The following is a 19,370-nucleotide window of genomic DNA, read 5'->3' on the forward strand; positions in this document are numbered from 1 at the left end:
ATTAGAACTTAACAAAGTTAACAGAAAACGGCCGTTAGGGGTCACGAAAGTCTTAAGCATGCCAAAAGTCGCAAGAAGGTGAATTGGAAGAAAATCTTCAAACGTATCTAATAAATACAATTTCAGACGTCAAGAAACTGACGCAAAACATTTGTCGTGATTTAAACAGCAGCGTTAAAATCGATAAATAAAGAATCCATTGCGTGAGAGATCAGCTTCTCATTGTACCCTCACATTAATTTCTTAAATCTTTCAGAATTTTAAATAAGTAGAAAATACATTTGTATTTTTGTGGTGATTAAAAATGTAGAGATGAAGCTCCACGACTTTGTTGCTCTGGTAATAAAGTTGTGAGATAAGGGAAAAAATAATTTTTTTTGGAACATATATTTTTTGGGAGTTTTAAATTTTAACAGCTAAAAAAAATAGCCCTTTTCGTAAATCATACAGGAGGAACTGCATATCAACGGCCCCTTATGGCCAATGATTATTTCATGGTATAAGGAACGCACGGTACTTTTCAGCATAATTATATTTTTTTCAATTTTTTCAGCTTATTATTTGACCAAATAAACTGTATGGATTCCGAGTAAATATGGTTTTAATAAGAAGATTTTTATCCTGAGAAGTGTCAGAAATAGATGTAAAATTTTTAACTGAAAACGTTTTACTTTACATGTCAACACACTACGGTATTCCATTTCGTAAGTCTTGGGCGAAGCTGAGACGGGGGGCCGCTGGTCCTTCATACCTTTGGCTCTAATGAGCATGTCTTCTTTTTTTGTAGTGACGACACTTTGGACTGCAACATCAGCCTTGTCAGGGTCGAAATTCGCCTTCATTGACTTAAGCACATTGATGAAGGTCTGTCCTTCAGCTGCCTTTACCAATACTTTTGCCACCGTGTTTATCCTATTTCGGTGGTATTTATTGTTATTAAGAAAGGCATCTTTTTATTGATCTCTGCCTGTTCTCCTTTTCTAAGAGGACGTAACCTTTTGGCTTTTCTCAGGTCTATCTGAGGGACTCATGTTTCATTTTACTTAATCTATTACAGAATGGAAAGTGTCATCATTAGAATGATCTAATTTCCATAATCTGCAGAAATATATTTTATCAAAGTCAATATATTTTACATTTCTAGTTATTCCACATTAAATACGAGAAATTTACAAGAAAAATTTAACAATATTGCAGTAATTTAATAACACTCAATTGTCTAATGCCTGATTTTCTCAATCTTGGATCTTATTAGTGCTTGAAAATTAGTGGGAGTCATGTCGTTGATTTGGGGGTGAATAACTTCACCAGTCATTTTCTATACCCTTAATTCAACCTTGTTAGTCATATTAATCGATTATGATTGAATACATGGTAAAGAATTGTGTGTTTGGTTGATTATCTAGTCACGATCAACACCTTTCTTTTTTTTATAGGTACACATAAACTGACAAGAATAATTATGCACTAACGTTGCGCATAGTATCATGAAGTAAGAAAATGTATCTCCAGTGACGTCATATCTTCAAATTTCTGATCGTAGGCGTGCTTTACAAAGAAAAAAGAAAAAAACACGTGATCATGATGTGTATCTAATCCACGTGTTGGACTTAATTGTTTTTCTACTCGATTACTTCTGTTCCAATACATTCCACATGCATGCAACACTTTAATACACTACATAAAAAGATACGAGATAGTGAATAACCCGATTAAATATAAAACGTTAATTGTTTTTATCATCGAAAATGGAAAATTTCTAATGCAACTTAGTAATTCGATATTGAACCTTTTGATTACACTTTAAATAAAGAAGAAAGAAAATTCTTCAAAGTTTATCATCACTTGCAATATGTCACAGTGACTAAATTTAAAAAAAAATAATAATCATACTTCTAAGCTACATTATGAATCTTATGAATAATTGGACTTTTAGTTAGGGGGCCAGGTTAAGTCTCGTGAAATGTTGAGTTAGAAAGAATCGACAAAACTTTTTTAAACGTATTTTTGCCTGCTAAACACGATTTTCGATGGTGGGTCACTGTCAAAATGGTAAATTTTTTGTTATAAACAAAATTTGTCTACAAGTTAAAATTTTTTACAGCTTTGGTAAACAAAAAATTTATTCTGATTCTTTAGCAAATTTTGAACAAAAAATTATTTAGGATGTATACACCTAAACCCCATAGATTTTTCCTAAAAAGTTACTCAAGTTTGAAAAGACGCATTTTTTGTGATTTTCAACCACTTGTTTCTCAACTGTGGGTGCATTATTTTTAACTTACGTGGGTTCAAATTGCATCTGAAAGCATATACTTTTAGATAAAAAAATTTTTTTTTAACGCCAGTTGCTTAACAACTTGTGATATTGCTGACGTACGACTGGTCGTTTTTGTTTTTCCTAGCTATCTACGGATTGGGTCTCCATAAATATATATAGGTGGTTCTGCTGTAACTTGCTCAGATCGTGTCTGGTACTCATACTCACGTGCCGTAATGAAATCCAAAACTTTAAAAACGTTAATTTGTGTTAAAAGTTGTCAACTTCACTTGACATTTTGTCTAATAACGATATATTAATTTCTTGATTGAGATAATTGATCATTTAGAGTCGAATTTTCCATTCCGACCCATGTCCACAACTCAATTTCACTCATAAAAACTTTCACCGGTAAAAAATAAAGCTTATCTACTACTTGGGCGTGTAAGCATTATATACTTTAGCTATTGGGGATAGGATTTGTACCTTAGTCCCACCAAAAATTAACAAAGACGAGTGAGTTTTCACTGCATACATTTTGTCCGCATATTTCGACGGCTCGGTAAAAGAGAGAGCCAACTCAGATAATTGGTGAAAAAGGAGCCAACTCGAAATTTGGGTTGAAAAAGCAGTCAACTCAGATTTGACTTAAAAAAGGAGCCAACTCAGGTTCGAGTTGAAAAAGCAGCCAACTCGGGAGTAATTTTTTTTTCATGAAGTTTTGTCGTAGTAGCACTGAAATTCAAAATATAGGTATACCTATATAAACGAACAAAGATTTTTGATTAATCCAATGTTTCAGAAAAATAATTTATGTTATTGCAATAGAGTGTATTACACTTAATATATTACGTATTTTACAAGTCTACTGCAATTAGACGTAATTCTATGATCAGACTATGGACGTAAATTATTTTAAATGTTCTTCAAAAAATTTTTTAATATTTTTTTTATTTTCAAACGTCGTGTTGGATAAAAAAAAACTTATGTTAACGATACAAATGATTTTTTTTGTGAACTGTAGCATGAACAGTTATTGTAATCTTTAATTTTTCTCTACTATTAATACACTAAATCTATGTCAATGCGGCGCGCTACTTTTTATGTTTGTTTTAGGTATTTAGCACAATATGATTCGAACAATTTTGAAAATAAAATAAAGGATGACCATGGTATTATTAAATCAGATTTGAGAGGCAAACATAAGAACAGACAAAAAAAATAACGTATAAAAAGCACATAATTTAATAAGTATAGTACACTTTATTACAATAACATAAATTATTTTTCTGAACCATTGCATTAATGAAAAATCTTTGTTCGCTTACATACGTATACCTATATTGTGAATTTCAGTGCTACCACGACAAAACTTCATGAAAAAAAATTACTCCCGAGTTGGCTGCTTTTTCAACTCGAACCTGAGTTGGCTCCTTTTTCAAGCCAAATCTGAGTTGACTGCTTTTTCAACCCAAATTTCTAGTTGGCTCTGTCTTTTACCGAGCCGTCGATTTGCTCCATAATCGTGGTTTTTACAAAAATCAGTTCAAACTAGTAACTTTATGGACTGGAAATGCTAACCAATGGTCAGTTTTTAAAGATTTGCTCCATAATCGTGGTTTTTACAAAAATCAGTTCAAACTAGTAACTTTATGGACTGGAAATGCTAACCAATGGTCAGTTTTTAAAGTATAGGACTAAAATGAATAAATCCTTACAGCAGTAGTACCTGAAGTTGTTACGACTTGAATAGCCAAGCTCTTCTTTTGGCGTATTTCGCTTGTACAAACATTTCATTCCGTTCCGACCCTCCATGGAACAACCACTCGGTGTACGTGTACAGGTACGCAAACTACAGTTTCTTATTGCATTTGAGGCTAGTAAATAAAGTATGGGTGGACAAGTCATTGTAATACGTCCATGAGTCATACGAGCACTACAAACATTGAAAATTCCATTCCGACCCTACCTCACCTCAAAGTGCCGTTTTTTTTCGTTTTAAAGCAATCAATCCCAGCCAAACTTTTTGTTCATTACTGTTGGGCTAAAAGACGAGACATGTGTCTCGGGGTTGCGTCCAATTGGCCTCTTTTCGCTACAAAAATGCAAAAACGGTGGTACTACTTCCAACGTTGGTAGCCAAGAAGTAGTGCCCTCCATTAGGTGGCCTTATCTGGGTTTAAATGAAAGCAAAAATATAGTCCTAATGATTAAAACACCAATCTTTGAATTTTATGCCCACAATGAAAAGTTATGGTAATTTTATGAAAAATACTGAATTTCAGCCAAAATTATATTATTAGCGACATTTACGCTGTAATTAAAACAGGTGTAACTTTCGAATGGAGGCACAAAACCGAATCAAATTTTTTTTTAATTAATAGATCTTGATCCCAGATTTCATTTCAACCCAGTAAGAACACTCTAACTGTTGAAGGAGTTTGTGTTAGAAAGAGATACAATTATTCAAAAATCGATGAAAACTGACTTTTATAAAATTTCGTATAACTTTTGACTAGTAAATTTGGCTGTTGCATCGCTTTAGATATTTGTTACTGATCTTGTGTAAAGTAGAAATACCATGAAAAAAATTTTTTTCAAGCAACTTCTTTTTAAAAAATTTTTCACGTCAATCTGAGCAAGTTACGGCAGAATCACGAGTATGCGTAGATTGTTTATGGATTTCCAGCTGGCTATGAAAATGATCATTCGTAGATCAACGTACCGCAGTTGTTAAGCATCTAACGTTTAGAAATCTATATTTATCCAAAAGTACATGATTTAAGATAAAATTTGAGCTCACGTAAGTTAAAAGTAATGCACCCACAGCTGAAAAACACGTGGTCGAAAATAGCAAAAAAACACGTCTTTTTAAACTTGAATAATTTTTTACTAAAAATCTATGGGGTTTAGATGTATACATCCCAATTAATTTTTTGTTCAAAATTTACTAAAGAATCAGAATAAATTCTTTTCACCGGAATTGTAAAATTTTGAACGTGTCGATAAAATTCGTTAATAACGAAAAATTGAGAACTCGGACAGTGACCCACCATCAAAAATCGTATTCAGCAGGCAAAAATACATAAAAAATCTTAGTCAATCCTAACTCAAAAGGTTACGGGACCCTATCTGGCCCCCTAACTATTTATGTTGATTATTTTTGTGCAACTTGAAAGTAGATTTTAGATGACTATCTTTATTTTATAAATTTGTGTTGCCAAAAAAATATTATGTTTTCTTAAATATAATAAGATAAAAATATTTTCCTTGCACGTATCACTACAATAAACCTTTGGCGCACAATCGTAAACACAGTTTTGATACATTTCTAAATTACGACATGATATAATATTTTTTAGATCAAATGGTAAATATTTTTTGAAAGAATATGAAGAAATGATACCATTTCGGTGTTGTAGTATTTCACAATATATCTTACTAATATATAAAGAAAAGTCGCTAAAACCGTTGTAATCGCTAATCGCGAAAACTACTGAACCGAGTTTGCTGAAATTTTGCATACCGATTCTTGACACTTCCTAGATGGTTTTAGTATAGTTTATATCTTGAAAATTTAGTCACAATAGCAATAAGTAAGCTCAAAGTTTTACAAAAATACGCCAGCTCTCCACTTTAGTTCAGTAGGATCCGCTAGGTGGCGTCCAAATAAAATCAATCCTGTGGTTGTCCACCAGCAGTTTATCGTGCTGCATCAAAAATATAGATGATAGTCGTGCAGCTGGGTATCCCGATGACCGACGACACTCTTGTCTAATGAGCAAGTGACCAAGGTATACATCTACCCTAAATTTCCAGGGTTGACGAGTGCCACCAAAAAAAAAAATTAATCCGTGGAATACCAGGAGACGTATCTAGCCAGAACACAACCTACTCCAACACTTCACAGTTATATGGCCATTCCACCATCCCGCCTGGTGCCGTAAGAGAATTTTTGGCTACAAATGTAAACCAGGGAGAACAGCCCTGAGGAACGCGGGCAGCCACAACGGCTTCCTTCTCAGTGATTGTGTCTCCAACACCATACCCACATTTTCCTGACTAACGATGAGCAGTTGGCTATCTGGGAAATGACCCAAAGACGAGATATTCTTTGGTCATTGGTGTACCTCCTTCCATCACAGTCTCTGTATGAAAAGACTTCGAGGGTAGGAGTCAAGCTACCCTCAAGCCAGCTCTTCATCATCAGGAATAATAATAAGGAACAGCTGGAAGTTTCACCTTTGGGCCTTTTCAGGGCTATTATAAGTACTTACGTTCCCTACTCAACCATCAATCTCATCGATACTTTTAAGGGCCACCTAAGTTTAAACTACCTTACCAACAAATACATTTTAACTACCATTTCTGGAAGCGATTCGTCGACTAAAAGACTATGTTAACTAAAGACGGCCACTATTAAACCAAGTCAGTCATTCACTGGCAGTCGTCACGAGTGGAGTTGTTCTTCGCAAGGCTTGGAACCCCGGTGACCGACGACCCTATATTACCCTCTCGACTCTAAGCATTCAACCAGGAATCATCGATCCTCTACAGGGTCTGCACTGGGTAAAACTAACAGCCATGAAGAGAAAAAAAAACTTTTGAGCCAACGGGACAGTCTCCATCGGGCAAGCATTACGAACCAATCTCCTCGCCTTAGATTACCAAAACAACTGAGTCTGCAGAAAAAAAGTGCTTTAGACACCAAAGTCTTCGACGTTATACCAGGAGACGTTGGGAAAGAGCACTACAACTAGCTCCAAAGCTTCAGACTTTGTTATTTTTCTTCCGATCAGTCTGGGGCTTTAATAGCAGCCCAGAGAAGATCAACCTGAGGTACGGAGGCAATCACGTTTGCTGTTAACTTCAGTCTAGAAAGAGTTTACTTAAGAAGCTCACCTTTTTTTTAGGGCCATCGGACGTCGAAATACCTTGCCAACAAATATATATTAGAACTTAACAAAGTTGACAGAAAATAGCTTTTAGGGGTCACAAAAATTTGAAGCATGCCAAAAGTCGCAAGAGGGTGAATTGGAAGAAAAACTTCAAACGTATCTAATAAATACAGTTTCAGACGTCAAGAAACTGACGCAGAAAATTTATCGAGATTGAAACAGCAGCATCAAAATCAACAAATAAAGAATCCATTACGAGAGAGATCAGCTTATCATTGTACCCTCACAGTAATCTCTTAAATCTTTCAGTTTTTTAAATAAGTAGAAAATGTATTTACATGTTTGTGGCAATAAAAAAATGTAAAGATTAAGCTCCAGGACTTTGTTGCTCTGGTAATAAAGTTGTGGGATAAGAGAAAAAAAAAATTTTTGGAATATATTGTTTGGGAGTTTAAAATCTTAACAGCTTTAAAAAATAGCTGTTTCCATGAATAACACGGGAGAAACTGCAAATCAACGGTCCCTTATGGCCAATGATTATTTCATGGTATAAGGAACGCACGGTACTTTTCAGTATAGTTATATTTATTTTTAATTTTTGCAGCTTATTATTTGACCAAATACCAAATAAACTGTATGGATTGCGAACAACTATGCTTTTAAAAGGAAGATTTTTGTTCTGAGAAGTGTCAGGAATAAATGTAAAATTTCTAACCGAAACGTTTAACATTACATGCCAACACACAACGATGTTCCATTGAATAAGTCTCGGGCGAAGCCGAGACGGGGGGCCGCTAGTATGTATATGAATGTACAGTAATATAAACATACAAATATATCACAATGATTAGATACGTATGAAAGAATACATTACTAAGATTTAATAAAACATTTTTTATTAGGTACATACTTTTAGGATGATTCATACTGTTTAAAAATATAATTCAAATTTGTTATGTTGAGAACAATAGATCCTTATTACAGGAAACAAATTAAGCCAAGCGAAAGCTAAATGAAGTTTTTTTATTAGGTTACTCAACGCGAAAAAGATTAACCCAAAAATCTACCAAAATGTACGTATGAATATACAACTTTACATAGACACAAACTCGACATTGCACATACTCATATAATGTATTCACAGTAAACTTTAACGTGGAAATTAACGTGAATACCGGTGTTAGAAGTTGTAATTTGGTATAATTACACCTTTGACAGAAGCAAGAACTGTGGAAACCACACCAAAAGAGTTGTAGCTTAGTTGGTGCAGTAATTCGGTGATTAAAGTAGTCAAAAAATTTCTGAAAGAATAATTTGTTATGGTAAAAAGTTTGGTTTCCCCAACTGAAATATGTTTGGGTTATATCTTTTTTTCCCGTGCACAAGAGCTCTTTAAACTAGGGACAAAAGTAGTGGGGGAGCAAAAAAATTATTTTATCCAATCTTTGATTAAATACTACAAATCAGAATTTTATCAAACGTACGAGGGAACTCTCAATGTTGCTGTAAAATATTAATATCAGAAAATGCATTACACATTGAGAGATCGCGAGACTCCATGGAAAATACACGCTCAATTGAAGAAATGGGGAATGTAAAAATGTCCGTTGCTTTCGAAGTAACATTTTCACTTGCCACAATGGCTTGATTTAAAGCTTTTCAACAACGGTCGTACAGACAACGGTATAATGTATACTACTGGTCAACTCATCTGATGGTGAGTTCACGGATGACGACAACTTGCCTCCTCTCTTGGTTTATTTCTCTTGTCGTCGTAAATAAGAATCAAAACGAAGTAGGTACTTATACAGAAACAAGTCTGGAAGATGCGGAGCCGATAAAACTGCGCGTACTTAATGTGCATCCGTCGAGGTTGTGGTCGTTGCATATGTGCGCGCGTAACGAACACACTGTGTGTTTAATTGGTACATCTCTCTCGCGTGTGATGCAGGCATTGATGTCAGGGCGTTTTTGCCGACGACGAGCCGTCTAATCGTACGCATCGTGTCTTATGTGGTGCACACGAATATTCATATATGTAAGGTTTAACGTAATATTGCCGGTTCTACACGTGCTTTATATACCTTTGTACGATATGATCTTGTATTATTTAACCGCGACAGGTGACACAATGGAATCGCTTTTTTCCCCCCTAACTTTAGAAATCGAGGAGTAAGTATAGCAAGCGACTGCAACTATTTTCATACTTTTTTTTTTATTGAACTCTCATTTGAGAAGCCTAAGAATTTTTTGTGCCAACACGCCGGGAAATAATGCTCACGAAACCATGACATTTAATACAGCGATCACTTTTTGTACTCATCAAGTACTCATGTCTTTAATTGAGATGAGAAATAGTAATACGTGAGTCACACTGCGAAGATGAAGTGAGAAAATTATCTATGAATTTCGTATACGATACGCAACAATGTATGTGACTATTTGGTAAACAAATTTCGAACTCCAAGCAGGGCAACTATCGAATGATAATTTATTTGTAAAGTTACGTAAAAATGTTACCTTCCACATATTACCGTGACTCACTTCTGTTGTACATCAATTGACATATGCGTGAAATAAACGTAGATGGGAGGAGGGTAGTAACATATGAACTATATCTATAGCTGACAAAATCAGCTTCGCGCAAAGAAAGAAACATCTTTGGACAATTGTCGAGTTTGAAGAATATTTTTATTGCTGACAAACAAAATGTGACTCTTAGTCATTGTAGTTGGTCGCAAACTGAACACCTTTTTTTTTTTAACCAAAATCAACATTTTTTTAACATATGACAGTTCGTCATTTACATTCAAACACATTTTTTTACACACACATGACAGAAAACCCTTTCACATATTTCACTTTGAAATATATGCTCGATTGATCCGGAACAATATCCTTTTCTTACTCCTTTTTGTGGTAAAATTATCCACGTACCAATAAAATATTAAAAATTTAAAATCATGGTCCTTTTTTTAGTAATTTGCATCATGTCTATTAATAATTTTGCCCCAACTGTATTACATATTTAGCAACTTCTTTTTACTTGGAAAAAAAAAAAAAAAAAAAGAAAGAAAAAAATATACTAAATCGTGCGCAGCATTACTTTTGACATATTAATCGGTTAGAGGTACAGTAAACATGGGTGATGTACACGCACGAGGATTAATAAAATGTTGAGCTAATCGCGGGCTGCCAAACGCAACACTCGATGATCTTGGGTTCGCAAAAAATGCCGCTCGTAATCGATTCGATTGAAAAACCACGCAAGTAATTCATCACACACGCGTATCTACTATTCTCTCAATCTCCCTTCAATCGACGCACACACATATACATATATACATGCGAGTAGCGCCTCGTAATAATTTCAACTCTCGACTCACGGCTCACTTAATATTCGAGCATTCGCTCTAGAATAGACGATGAAATACATTTTTCGATCTCGTCATCGTTTCGACGCTCATTGCGCCTGCCTATACAACGATATACGGATCTTTTTTTTTTTTTTTTTTTTTTTCACGCCCCGCGCGTCTTACGTCAATTCACGCATCCGAGATCGAAAATATATTTCACTCCGCTGCCGATGACACTCGTTTTCTCTTCGTCATCCGAACGAAAAAACACGCGAGCAGTGCAGAAAAATCTGCAATTCAGTCTACTGCAAGGAAAAAAAAGAAATCGAACGGCAAAAAAGTGCCGGGAGCAATCGTTGGACCGATCGGTTGGTCAAACGCACAGCGCGAATCCTCGAGCCGAGTACGAAAGTGTCGGCAAAATAAAAAGAGCAACGCGAGCGTCTTGCCTCTCATCTTCACTCGGCCGAAGAGTATTACAGTGGCAGGAGGGGCAGGAGGAGGTGAAATAGGTCATTCTTTTTTTCAACGCCGTGACGTCGTTTTCTCGATCGTTACGCCGCCGCGTGTACGCACAGCGCACATGGAGTGCTGTCGGAGGCAGTAACAGCGCATCGAACTTTTTATCGAGTACGCAGATGCTCCGCTTCTCTCTCTCCCTCGGGTTTCGCGCCGCTGTTTCATTGTGCTTGTAATAAAACGCATCCCATGGGGAATTGATTTCTTTTTTTTCTCCTCCCTTCATCTCCTTCGCGTTTTTAAAGCGACGGATGCACTTTCACTTCGCGATCGGCGTTCACCGTTTTCGCGACGTCACGCTGATAAGCTGTTTTTTTTTTTTTTTTTTTTTTTTTTAATGTGTACCGGCAGAAGTCACGAATAACTAATTGGTTTTTTAATTTTCTTTTTTTTTCACAACTACTCACAATTTTAATGTAGCAAAATTACAGCCGGTTATGCAAAATGTAACAAAAAACACATTAGTACCGGAAATGAGAGCATTTTTGTACAAAAATCGATAAACGTTAATCCAAGTAGTTTTTATCTTTTTACATTGTTATTTGGTAGACAACATCGTCTTTGTGTGAAAGGAGAAAACGTGTACAGTACAAAGTTCTTTTACTACTTAGATGTGAACAGTCCGATTTTTTGGCGCAACTCTGATAATTGATATTTCGCTCCAGTGTGTTCCGGGAAAGTTGGGACTTTTTTTCTTGATACGGTTTCGCTAAGGCCTACAAAAATCACTGAAAATATTTTTAGATACAGTTAATTTTAGACTATCTCAAGATCCTGAGCCAAGACGTGCTTTGCAAAATGATACTTGTTGCTTGTACGATAAGTTTTACTCTACAATGGGGTGATGACACTGTTATGTAAAAAAAGTCTATGGAAAACGTCAATTTTGTCATACTTGAAAAGAAAGTCTTATTTTTTATCACCACTTTTTACTCTTCATTAAACAAAATATGGTACACTTTCGCACGTAACAATTTGTAATGTCATCGTTTCGTGTACGAATGAGTTAATCTTATACTTTGTGATTGCAGCCAACATGATTACACATACACGAATATAGTACTTGCAATGTAACCCTGATATGATACACGGCACATCTCTTTGGCAGTATAATTTTGGCTACAAAGGAAATATTTATTTAATGATTATAAATTTCCCACGCTACATAAATCAGTCCATCGAGTAATAAATTTTTTTTTCAAAAGTATTGCATAATTAAAAAAGGCCTTGTATATAACCATTGTATGAATTGTTACCTCTGATTAAAGATTACAAAATGATAAGATAACAAAAATGTAAGGAAAATCTTGTGTTAAAAAATATCCCTGGCAAAATTATCACTGTCTGACAGAAAAAAGGTATAAGAAACATAGTTGTATTTTGGATTGCAAATTTAAAGAAAGGTTAGTTCAATGAAAGAAGCTGTAAAAGTACGTAAAAACTACGCCGAATCTAAAGAGTGAGTTTGACTGTTCTCGTTAGAAGATTGTTGTTTCTTTTGTTTGAAAAAAAAATGTCTTCTGTGTTATTTATACAGTTTTAATATGGTTTGAAATCAATTTTGAAACTTTGTTTGTAAAGACAAGTAGTTTGCGTTGGTTTTCACTATTGGACTGCAACTGTGCTTATTTCAGTGAGACTAGGATAAGTTGTTTCACTAAAATATTTTAAGTAAATTATAACTCACTTTGAATAGTTTAATTATATTTAGTTTTAGTTTTATTTACGCAGTTCAAGCATTTAACTATTTTTTTGTAACTGAAAAAAATAACTCAAACTTCAAAAAACCGTTTATTTTTCTATGCAATGTCATTAAAAACACCAGAAAATTATTTTGTATTTTCACGCAAATGAAGATCAGTTGGACAATATTCATAGACTCAATGTACGGATTTTTCAAACAAAATGCGCAGGTGTCATTAAAATTTAATATTTCACCTTCACCGTATACACATAGAGTAAACATGTGGAAATTGATCTGCAACGAATTTTCGTGGAGGGATAAAAATCCGTGCAGCTTAGCCATCGGAAAAAATCGAAGGCGAGTAGAAAGAAATATGGTACCAAGTTTTAATATTTCTGGTACACACGTGGTGGACCACAACGTATACAACGTAAAAAGTTACATAATCACTTCTCATAAAGTTTTCTCGGCACTCAAATGACGTATATGATGTACGCGAACAAAGAGAGAAAAAACAGATTAGCTATTCCGTATCACAAATGTACATAGAAATGATAATAACACACAGTAGCGCTCGTTAAGCTTTACTCTGATAATTTCTATTTTTGGCTATTACATTATTAGATCGAAATTCGACACAAGATTTCCAACTACGTCGTACAAGCGAGTATATCAAATATTGGTATGTACGTATTTTTTTACTTGATTTTTTTTAATAATCAAGAGCAACTGTGTTAGTCATCAACTTTTACTTAACTCCACTGATACTCAACGATGAGTCAGTTTCAGAAAATTCAGGGATGCATTAAAAGTTCTTAACCTTAAAGGTAAAACTTTAATTAACAAATATATTTAATACAAATATTAAAAAATCTAAATTCACATAATCGCTTGTGTACCATTTAAGGGTCGAATATTTGGTAAGAAATTATTTCAGAAGCTATAAAACAAACCGACGAGTTGGCAGCAACAATCACGCATTTAGTATTTACTCAAACATTTTTTTTAATTTTTAGTTTACCTCAATTAACTACTTTCCTCAAATTGTTAATCCATCAATAATGTACAATAAGATGACTTCCATTATTTACACGTTTTCCCTTTCGTACATGACGTTTTTTTTTACCACGTGGTGTTTATCGATAGTGCATGCCCACAATACCCTTGCGTTTCGTGTTCTATACGTAAAAAATCTCACGCCACATCGTTGAATCTTACGAAAGTAGGTACGATTTTTCCTCGAGCATCCCACTCGTAGTTGCTCTACCGGTGGACAGTCAAAAATCATCTCATCTTCAAACGTTGACGATACACCAACAAAACAACAAAAGATAAGGCACCGTCTTTCCAGGCGTGTTTTTTTTTTCCTTCCACGAAACAGATACGAGATTACGCGGGGAGTCCTTTGGAAAAAAAGTGGCCGATGTAAATACTGCCGCTCATGATTTCAGTCATCTTTAATGCCTGCCTGTACGTATTGTGGCGTGAGGGCGTGACGCTGACGAAAAGTGAAGCATCGTCTATTTATAGAAAGAACGCGGAGATAAAGCTTTTTTTTTTTTTTTTTTTTTGTAATTCGAATTTCCTGCTCTGCTTACCGTTCGTATACGCATTATTTATAAGAAGACAGCTATGGCCTACATTGGCCTATGGCTTTATCCGTCTATAACCCACATATCATCGTAGCCGAGTTTTTCGATAACTTCGTAAATGTAATATATACCTATTCGATTGGGATTTTTCGAAAAATCACGTGTTTTTTTCGCTCGATTTTTCCGCTTAAACATAAGTAAACAAAAATTTGTTAAAAATTTAATTTTTTCGAAAAAAATCTGAACCACGTGGATCGACAACATGTAACAACCCATCCCGAAATTTTGTATGGCTTTTGGTAAAAATAAGATTCACTTGTAATTTTCAACCTTTGGACACTTGCTGCACCCTCAAAATGAAAAAAATTCAGTCTCTCTTGCCCTTGAGACATGTATCACCAGATACGAAAAATACTATTTCTTCGTTTCGTACAAACGTGATAAAAATGCAAAGCTAACGATGCCACGATGAAAAATAATCCATGCTACCGGAATACCCGGGCAGGGACCCAGTTTGGTGACGCATGTCCATCCAAACGACGAAAAAGAAAAAAACCCCGCAAGAATTTCCCCGTACGTACAGCGATGAATCAACTTCTCTGGTGCAAAGTGCTGTTGGAGTAGTCTTCTCTCTTTCAGGATGAAAAAAAAGAAAAACTGACGAATCACGCGCACAAACTCGGAAAATAATGCAACTTTTCCAGCTCCGCAGGCATGTATGACACGCAGATCCAACTCGGTTCAATTTGTTATTCCACTCTTCGATAAGTAAGCGAGCATCGTTACATTCGCGCACACACGTAAAAGAAAATTATACCCTCGGAGATCAACGTCGTCCGAAGAGACTCATGGAGACGCGAAGTCAGTCGCGGCAATTACAATTTAAACGGCCGCCAATTCTCGCGTCCCCATATGTCTGTATAGGTTTTGTGTATATCTATGTGCGCGCGAGAAGAGGACGTATCATAATTGGTACAACTTGCACGAAAGCAGACGAAATTTCGCAACATTTGCCGTTTTGCAGGTTAGAGTACTTCATAAATTGCTGGGACGGAGGAGGACGATGGGTCCTCGACTGCAGGATTATGAAATTCATTTTCACTTGTACAAATAGTATTTTGTACGTCAGTACGCGGCATTTGAGTTTGAAATTACAAAACCAAAGTTGAAAAAAAAGCGGGGGAGAGGGAGGAAGATCGTGTAAACGGACGGGCCAAGCGGCACGTAGCTGGCTCTTTTTTGGTGACCCCGTAGGAACCGATAAACCGGAAAGCGCGTTCTGCTTTGAAAGTGAAAAAGGAAGAAAAAAAAACAGTGACAAAAAACGGAGCGAGAGGAGAGGAGAAAAAAAACTCGCCGGGTGCGTCAAAGGATGCCGGCAATCGACGGCGCACGCGCGCGCGTGCAGAAAAATCGTCACTATATCGGCATTACCGATTCACCACCCTATACTATAACTCGCTTTTATCTATGTAGGTATGTTACAGGGAAAAGGAGCGATTACGAGAAAACGAAGAAGAGACAAAAGAGGAGGATGCGAGAGAGAAAAGGACGGAAAAGGAAACTAAGAGGCGACGAGAGACAAAAAGAGAGAGAGAGAGCAAAAGGAGTCTTGCAAGAAAGTGTGTGTAATGTATTGGCTGCCACCGAGGGAGAACGCAAGATGCGGGGGGTCTTTTTCTGTTGCTGGAGAAAAAGGTGCACTATGTACGTCGTAGGCCCAAGTACGTCGGTGGCGGAAATAATAATAATAATAATATGTATATATTTACGTGCACTGGAGAAAAGAGCAAGGACATTAAAACCTTGCCGACAATGATTTTCACCTCGTTTTTCACTATGAAAATTTATCATTAGAAAAGTAAAATAATTTTAAAAAGCATGTCACCATGCAGGGGCCAAATTGCAGTTTGTAAGGAATATTGACGTCAAGTGTATACTTAACAGTGGTTCAGCAGAATTTCGTTCAAATGACTCGAGAGCGAGGATCACGCTTATATACATACATATCTATTTTTAGTGCATCTTCGACCCTTGAAGACGATGTGGCGGCGACAACCCGATGACGAAGAGGACAAGTTACAAGTGGGTACGCACACGTTGCGTCGTATGCCTGAGAAAGAGAGCGAGAGAGTTTGAGAAAAAAGAAGGAAAAAAAAAATAAATAAAGGAGCAATACAAATACATGTATACATATATGGGAGAGTGGCGCGATGGTGGTCGCGATGAAGAGTCGAGCCGAATACATGTGAGCACACCACGTTGCTGCACGCCGCTGCTGCTGCGATGCTGAGGCTGAAGTTCAGCGTCGAGAGAGGGAGGGGGTTAGGAAGAAGGAGTAGTAGGCTGGCGCACGGCAGCGGAGACTGGAGAGCGCGCGCGAGCGCTGATTGGTTAGCGGACCGCTCGGCCGTGTTATTATAAGCGAAGCTGGCGCGGCGCGCTAGTTAATGTCAGTCCGTCGAGCCTCTACGAGAGTTGTGTTGTGTGTGTCGATTTTCGAGACGTCACGTCGAGAGTTTTTCACTTTTTGGACTTAACACTCGTTTGCCAGGACCGCGGCTGCTATTTTCATTTTCTCGTGTGCTCTTCCGGGCGATATATTGCATTGTCATCCTGTATTTGCAATTGTCCGCATTTGCTTGCACGTCTGAAACTACAAATCGCGTGCTATTCGAATAAAAGTTTATAGTTATTTGTTATTGCACCATCCAGAGGTGTTCGCGTGGCAGCTCTCCTGTTCCAAGAATCGCGGTGCAGACGTGATAGGCACACCGGGGGGTGGGGACACGTGCAGTGTGTGCTACGGCTCAACAGTGTATATTGTGCAGGCCTCGGCCAGGCTGCGGTTCGGCTTCGTCTTGTACGCATTGTGCACCTCGTAAGTACTGTTGCTCCCTTGTTTCCCCCTTTCGGAGTCAGGTACTGGATACTCGTACATCCCGTGCACGTGCCTACTTATTAAGCATCAAGCACTTGGATCGGTGACAATTATATAAGAGTGCGGAGAACGCAGTGTGCCAATAGTTGTTACCGTTCGACTCCGCGAGTGTGCGACTACATCAGCGACGATTGTGATTGCATCGGTGTTTTACGTCGAATTTGTGCTACTGTTACATTCAGCCGGATAAAAAAGCTCCAAAGTACCATCGAGACGGAAAGTCAGTGAACTTGTAAGCATCTATTTACGCACTACTGTTGCAACGATAACGCCTACCCTCTCCATCAAGGTCATTTAAGCCGTGGAATCAAAAGTTTTGCATTATTTTGCTGCCAATCGTTGCACCCCAGTTATTACTTACGGAGGGTGTAAAACGTCAGCAGAGCTAGTCCTTCGCGTATAAGAAGGAGGCGAGAGATTTCTGTACGAGCTGTGGATGAGCAGAGGAAAAAGAGAGAACAGGACTCTGCACACATGAGTAACGTAAGTATATCATCATACAAGTCTATCTCTACATCCGTGTGCCTTTAACTTGCGTGTAGGTAGGTGGCAGCTGTCATTGAAGGATTTATTTACTCTGCGTATCCGGTGTTGCAGCATGATTTATTAGAGGGTACGTACCCCATAGAGGCATGAAAATTGTTAATGCTTTGCTTTCCTAATTTCTTTCTCCCCCACAACCACTGGTTGTGCTGCAATAACTGGATCGGTAAGTTTAGTCGTAACTTTGATGGCAGCTAGGGTATATAAGGGTGATCTATTCACACTTGACTCTTACTTGGAAGATCGGTAAAGATTGGTATGGTTTATGGGTAATAAAGTTTTTGCATACGTCACGCTAGAGGTGGAGACGTGAGAGCTCGGTACTGACCGCCGGATTACAAAAGCCCGACACACTCTGTACCATATCCATTCATAAACAAACGTCAAGTAAAACTGAAGAATACATGAAAAATAGCCAGTCCTGCGATAAATCCAATGATGTTCCGTATCCATGTGTTACCGTACAAGCGTACGTATCTTACTGCCTCGATTGTTCTGATATGTTCGTGAAGAGGGTATGATTAACTTCGGATGCTTTCCCCAAAGAAACGTGATTTTTTTTTGTGTGGGTGCAAAATCAATATTCGTCTTGTAAGCACCTTCCAGCCTCTGCCAAAGGCCTTTGATACCGAGGATTTTTCTTTTTTGTCGTTCGAGCTCTGCCATGAAATACTCTTCTCCAGAACTCCGACGGGTGCTAATTTTCGTCAGAAGTTGCGGGCTATGAGTAAGCAGTAGTCTTTTCGCTTGCTCAATCGATCGATCGATTTCAATAGCCACACTGGTAAAAATAGTTGTTATTTGTTAATTCTGATGTTAGGTTTCAGATCACATATTTTGGAGAACAGTTGTGTTGTTGCCCAAAATTTCTGCCAGTCAGATCAATCAATTTTTTGTGAAATTCTTCAAGAAAAGTATCGATCTTTACAGTAGCCCATTTTAAAATCAACTGCCAACAAGATTTTTTACGCATTTTTACAAAGATCAGGTCTATTGTTTCGAGAGAGAGAGAGAGAGAAAGTACATTTTAATATGATAAACAATTTTAAAAAATTTCTCATTTCTTTTGAGAATCGTTTTACTCTTGAGCTATCTTAATGAAAGTTACATTCGATAAAAACAAAAATTCTTTGTTACTGTACATATATTTGAAAATTTTTTTAACGATTCCATGAATCCCTAACTTTAAAGTTAATCAAAAATTATTTAATTATGATTACTCGATTGCATCCACATAATAATAACTTTGTTTTTACAAAAGTAATAAAAATTACAACTTTATTAAGTTATTCTAATGTTTGAATAAAAATGTAGAATATAAAATTTAAATGACGATAACAATGTACAAGTTAATTATGTGACACGGTATATATTTTTTCAGCAAGATAAACTTGCTACGAAGCGGAAAAAACGAATGATCAAAGAACAAAGTGTGACTATCTACTATTTGTGAATTAAAAAACTCCTCACTGAAGTATGTATCGTTATAAAATATCATCGAGTGCGCAAAGTGCACCTGGCATATGTAATTTTTTTTAATTTTTCAAAGTACGCTGTTTTCTAATTACTAAATATAA

At 36.6% G+C, this 19,370-nt stretch overlaps 1 protein-coding gene across 3 annotated transcripts in view; it reads left to right on the forward strand.

The window, feature by feature from the left end:
• The window catches only part of ITP (ion transport peptide), a 69,094-nt gene that overhangs the window by 28,142 nt on the left and 21,582 nt on the right, over window positions 1–19,370 (forward strand). For 2 of the 3 annotated variants that reach the window (XM_014357630.3, XM_089594193.1), the window contains exon 1: window positions 17,214–17,733. The exons of the other annotated variant lie outside the window; for it this stretch is intronic. In XM_014357630.3, the coding sequence (XP_014213116.2) occupies window positions 17,725–17,733 (9 nt within the window). In that variant the 5' untranslated portion in view covers window positions 17,214–17,724. Of the gene's footprint in view, window positions 1–17,213; window positions 17,734–19,370 lie in introns of those variants that run through there. 3 annotated transcript variants of the gene reach the window in all.

Source organism: Copidosoma floridanum, unplaced genomic scaffold (genome assembly GCF_036245765.1).
Source record: "Copidosoma floridanum isolate Cflo_tuat_1 unplaced genomic scaffold, Cflo_Japanese_pri ptg000021l, whole genome shotgun sequence".
Lineage (NCBI taxonomy): Eukaryota > Metazoa > Arthropoda > Insecta > Hymenoptera > Encyrtidae > Copidosoma > Copidosoma floridanum.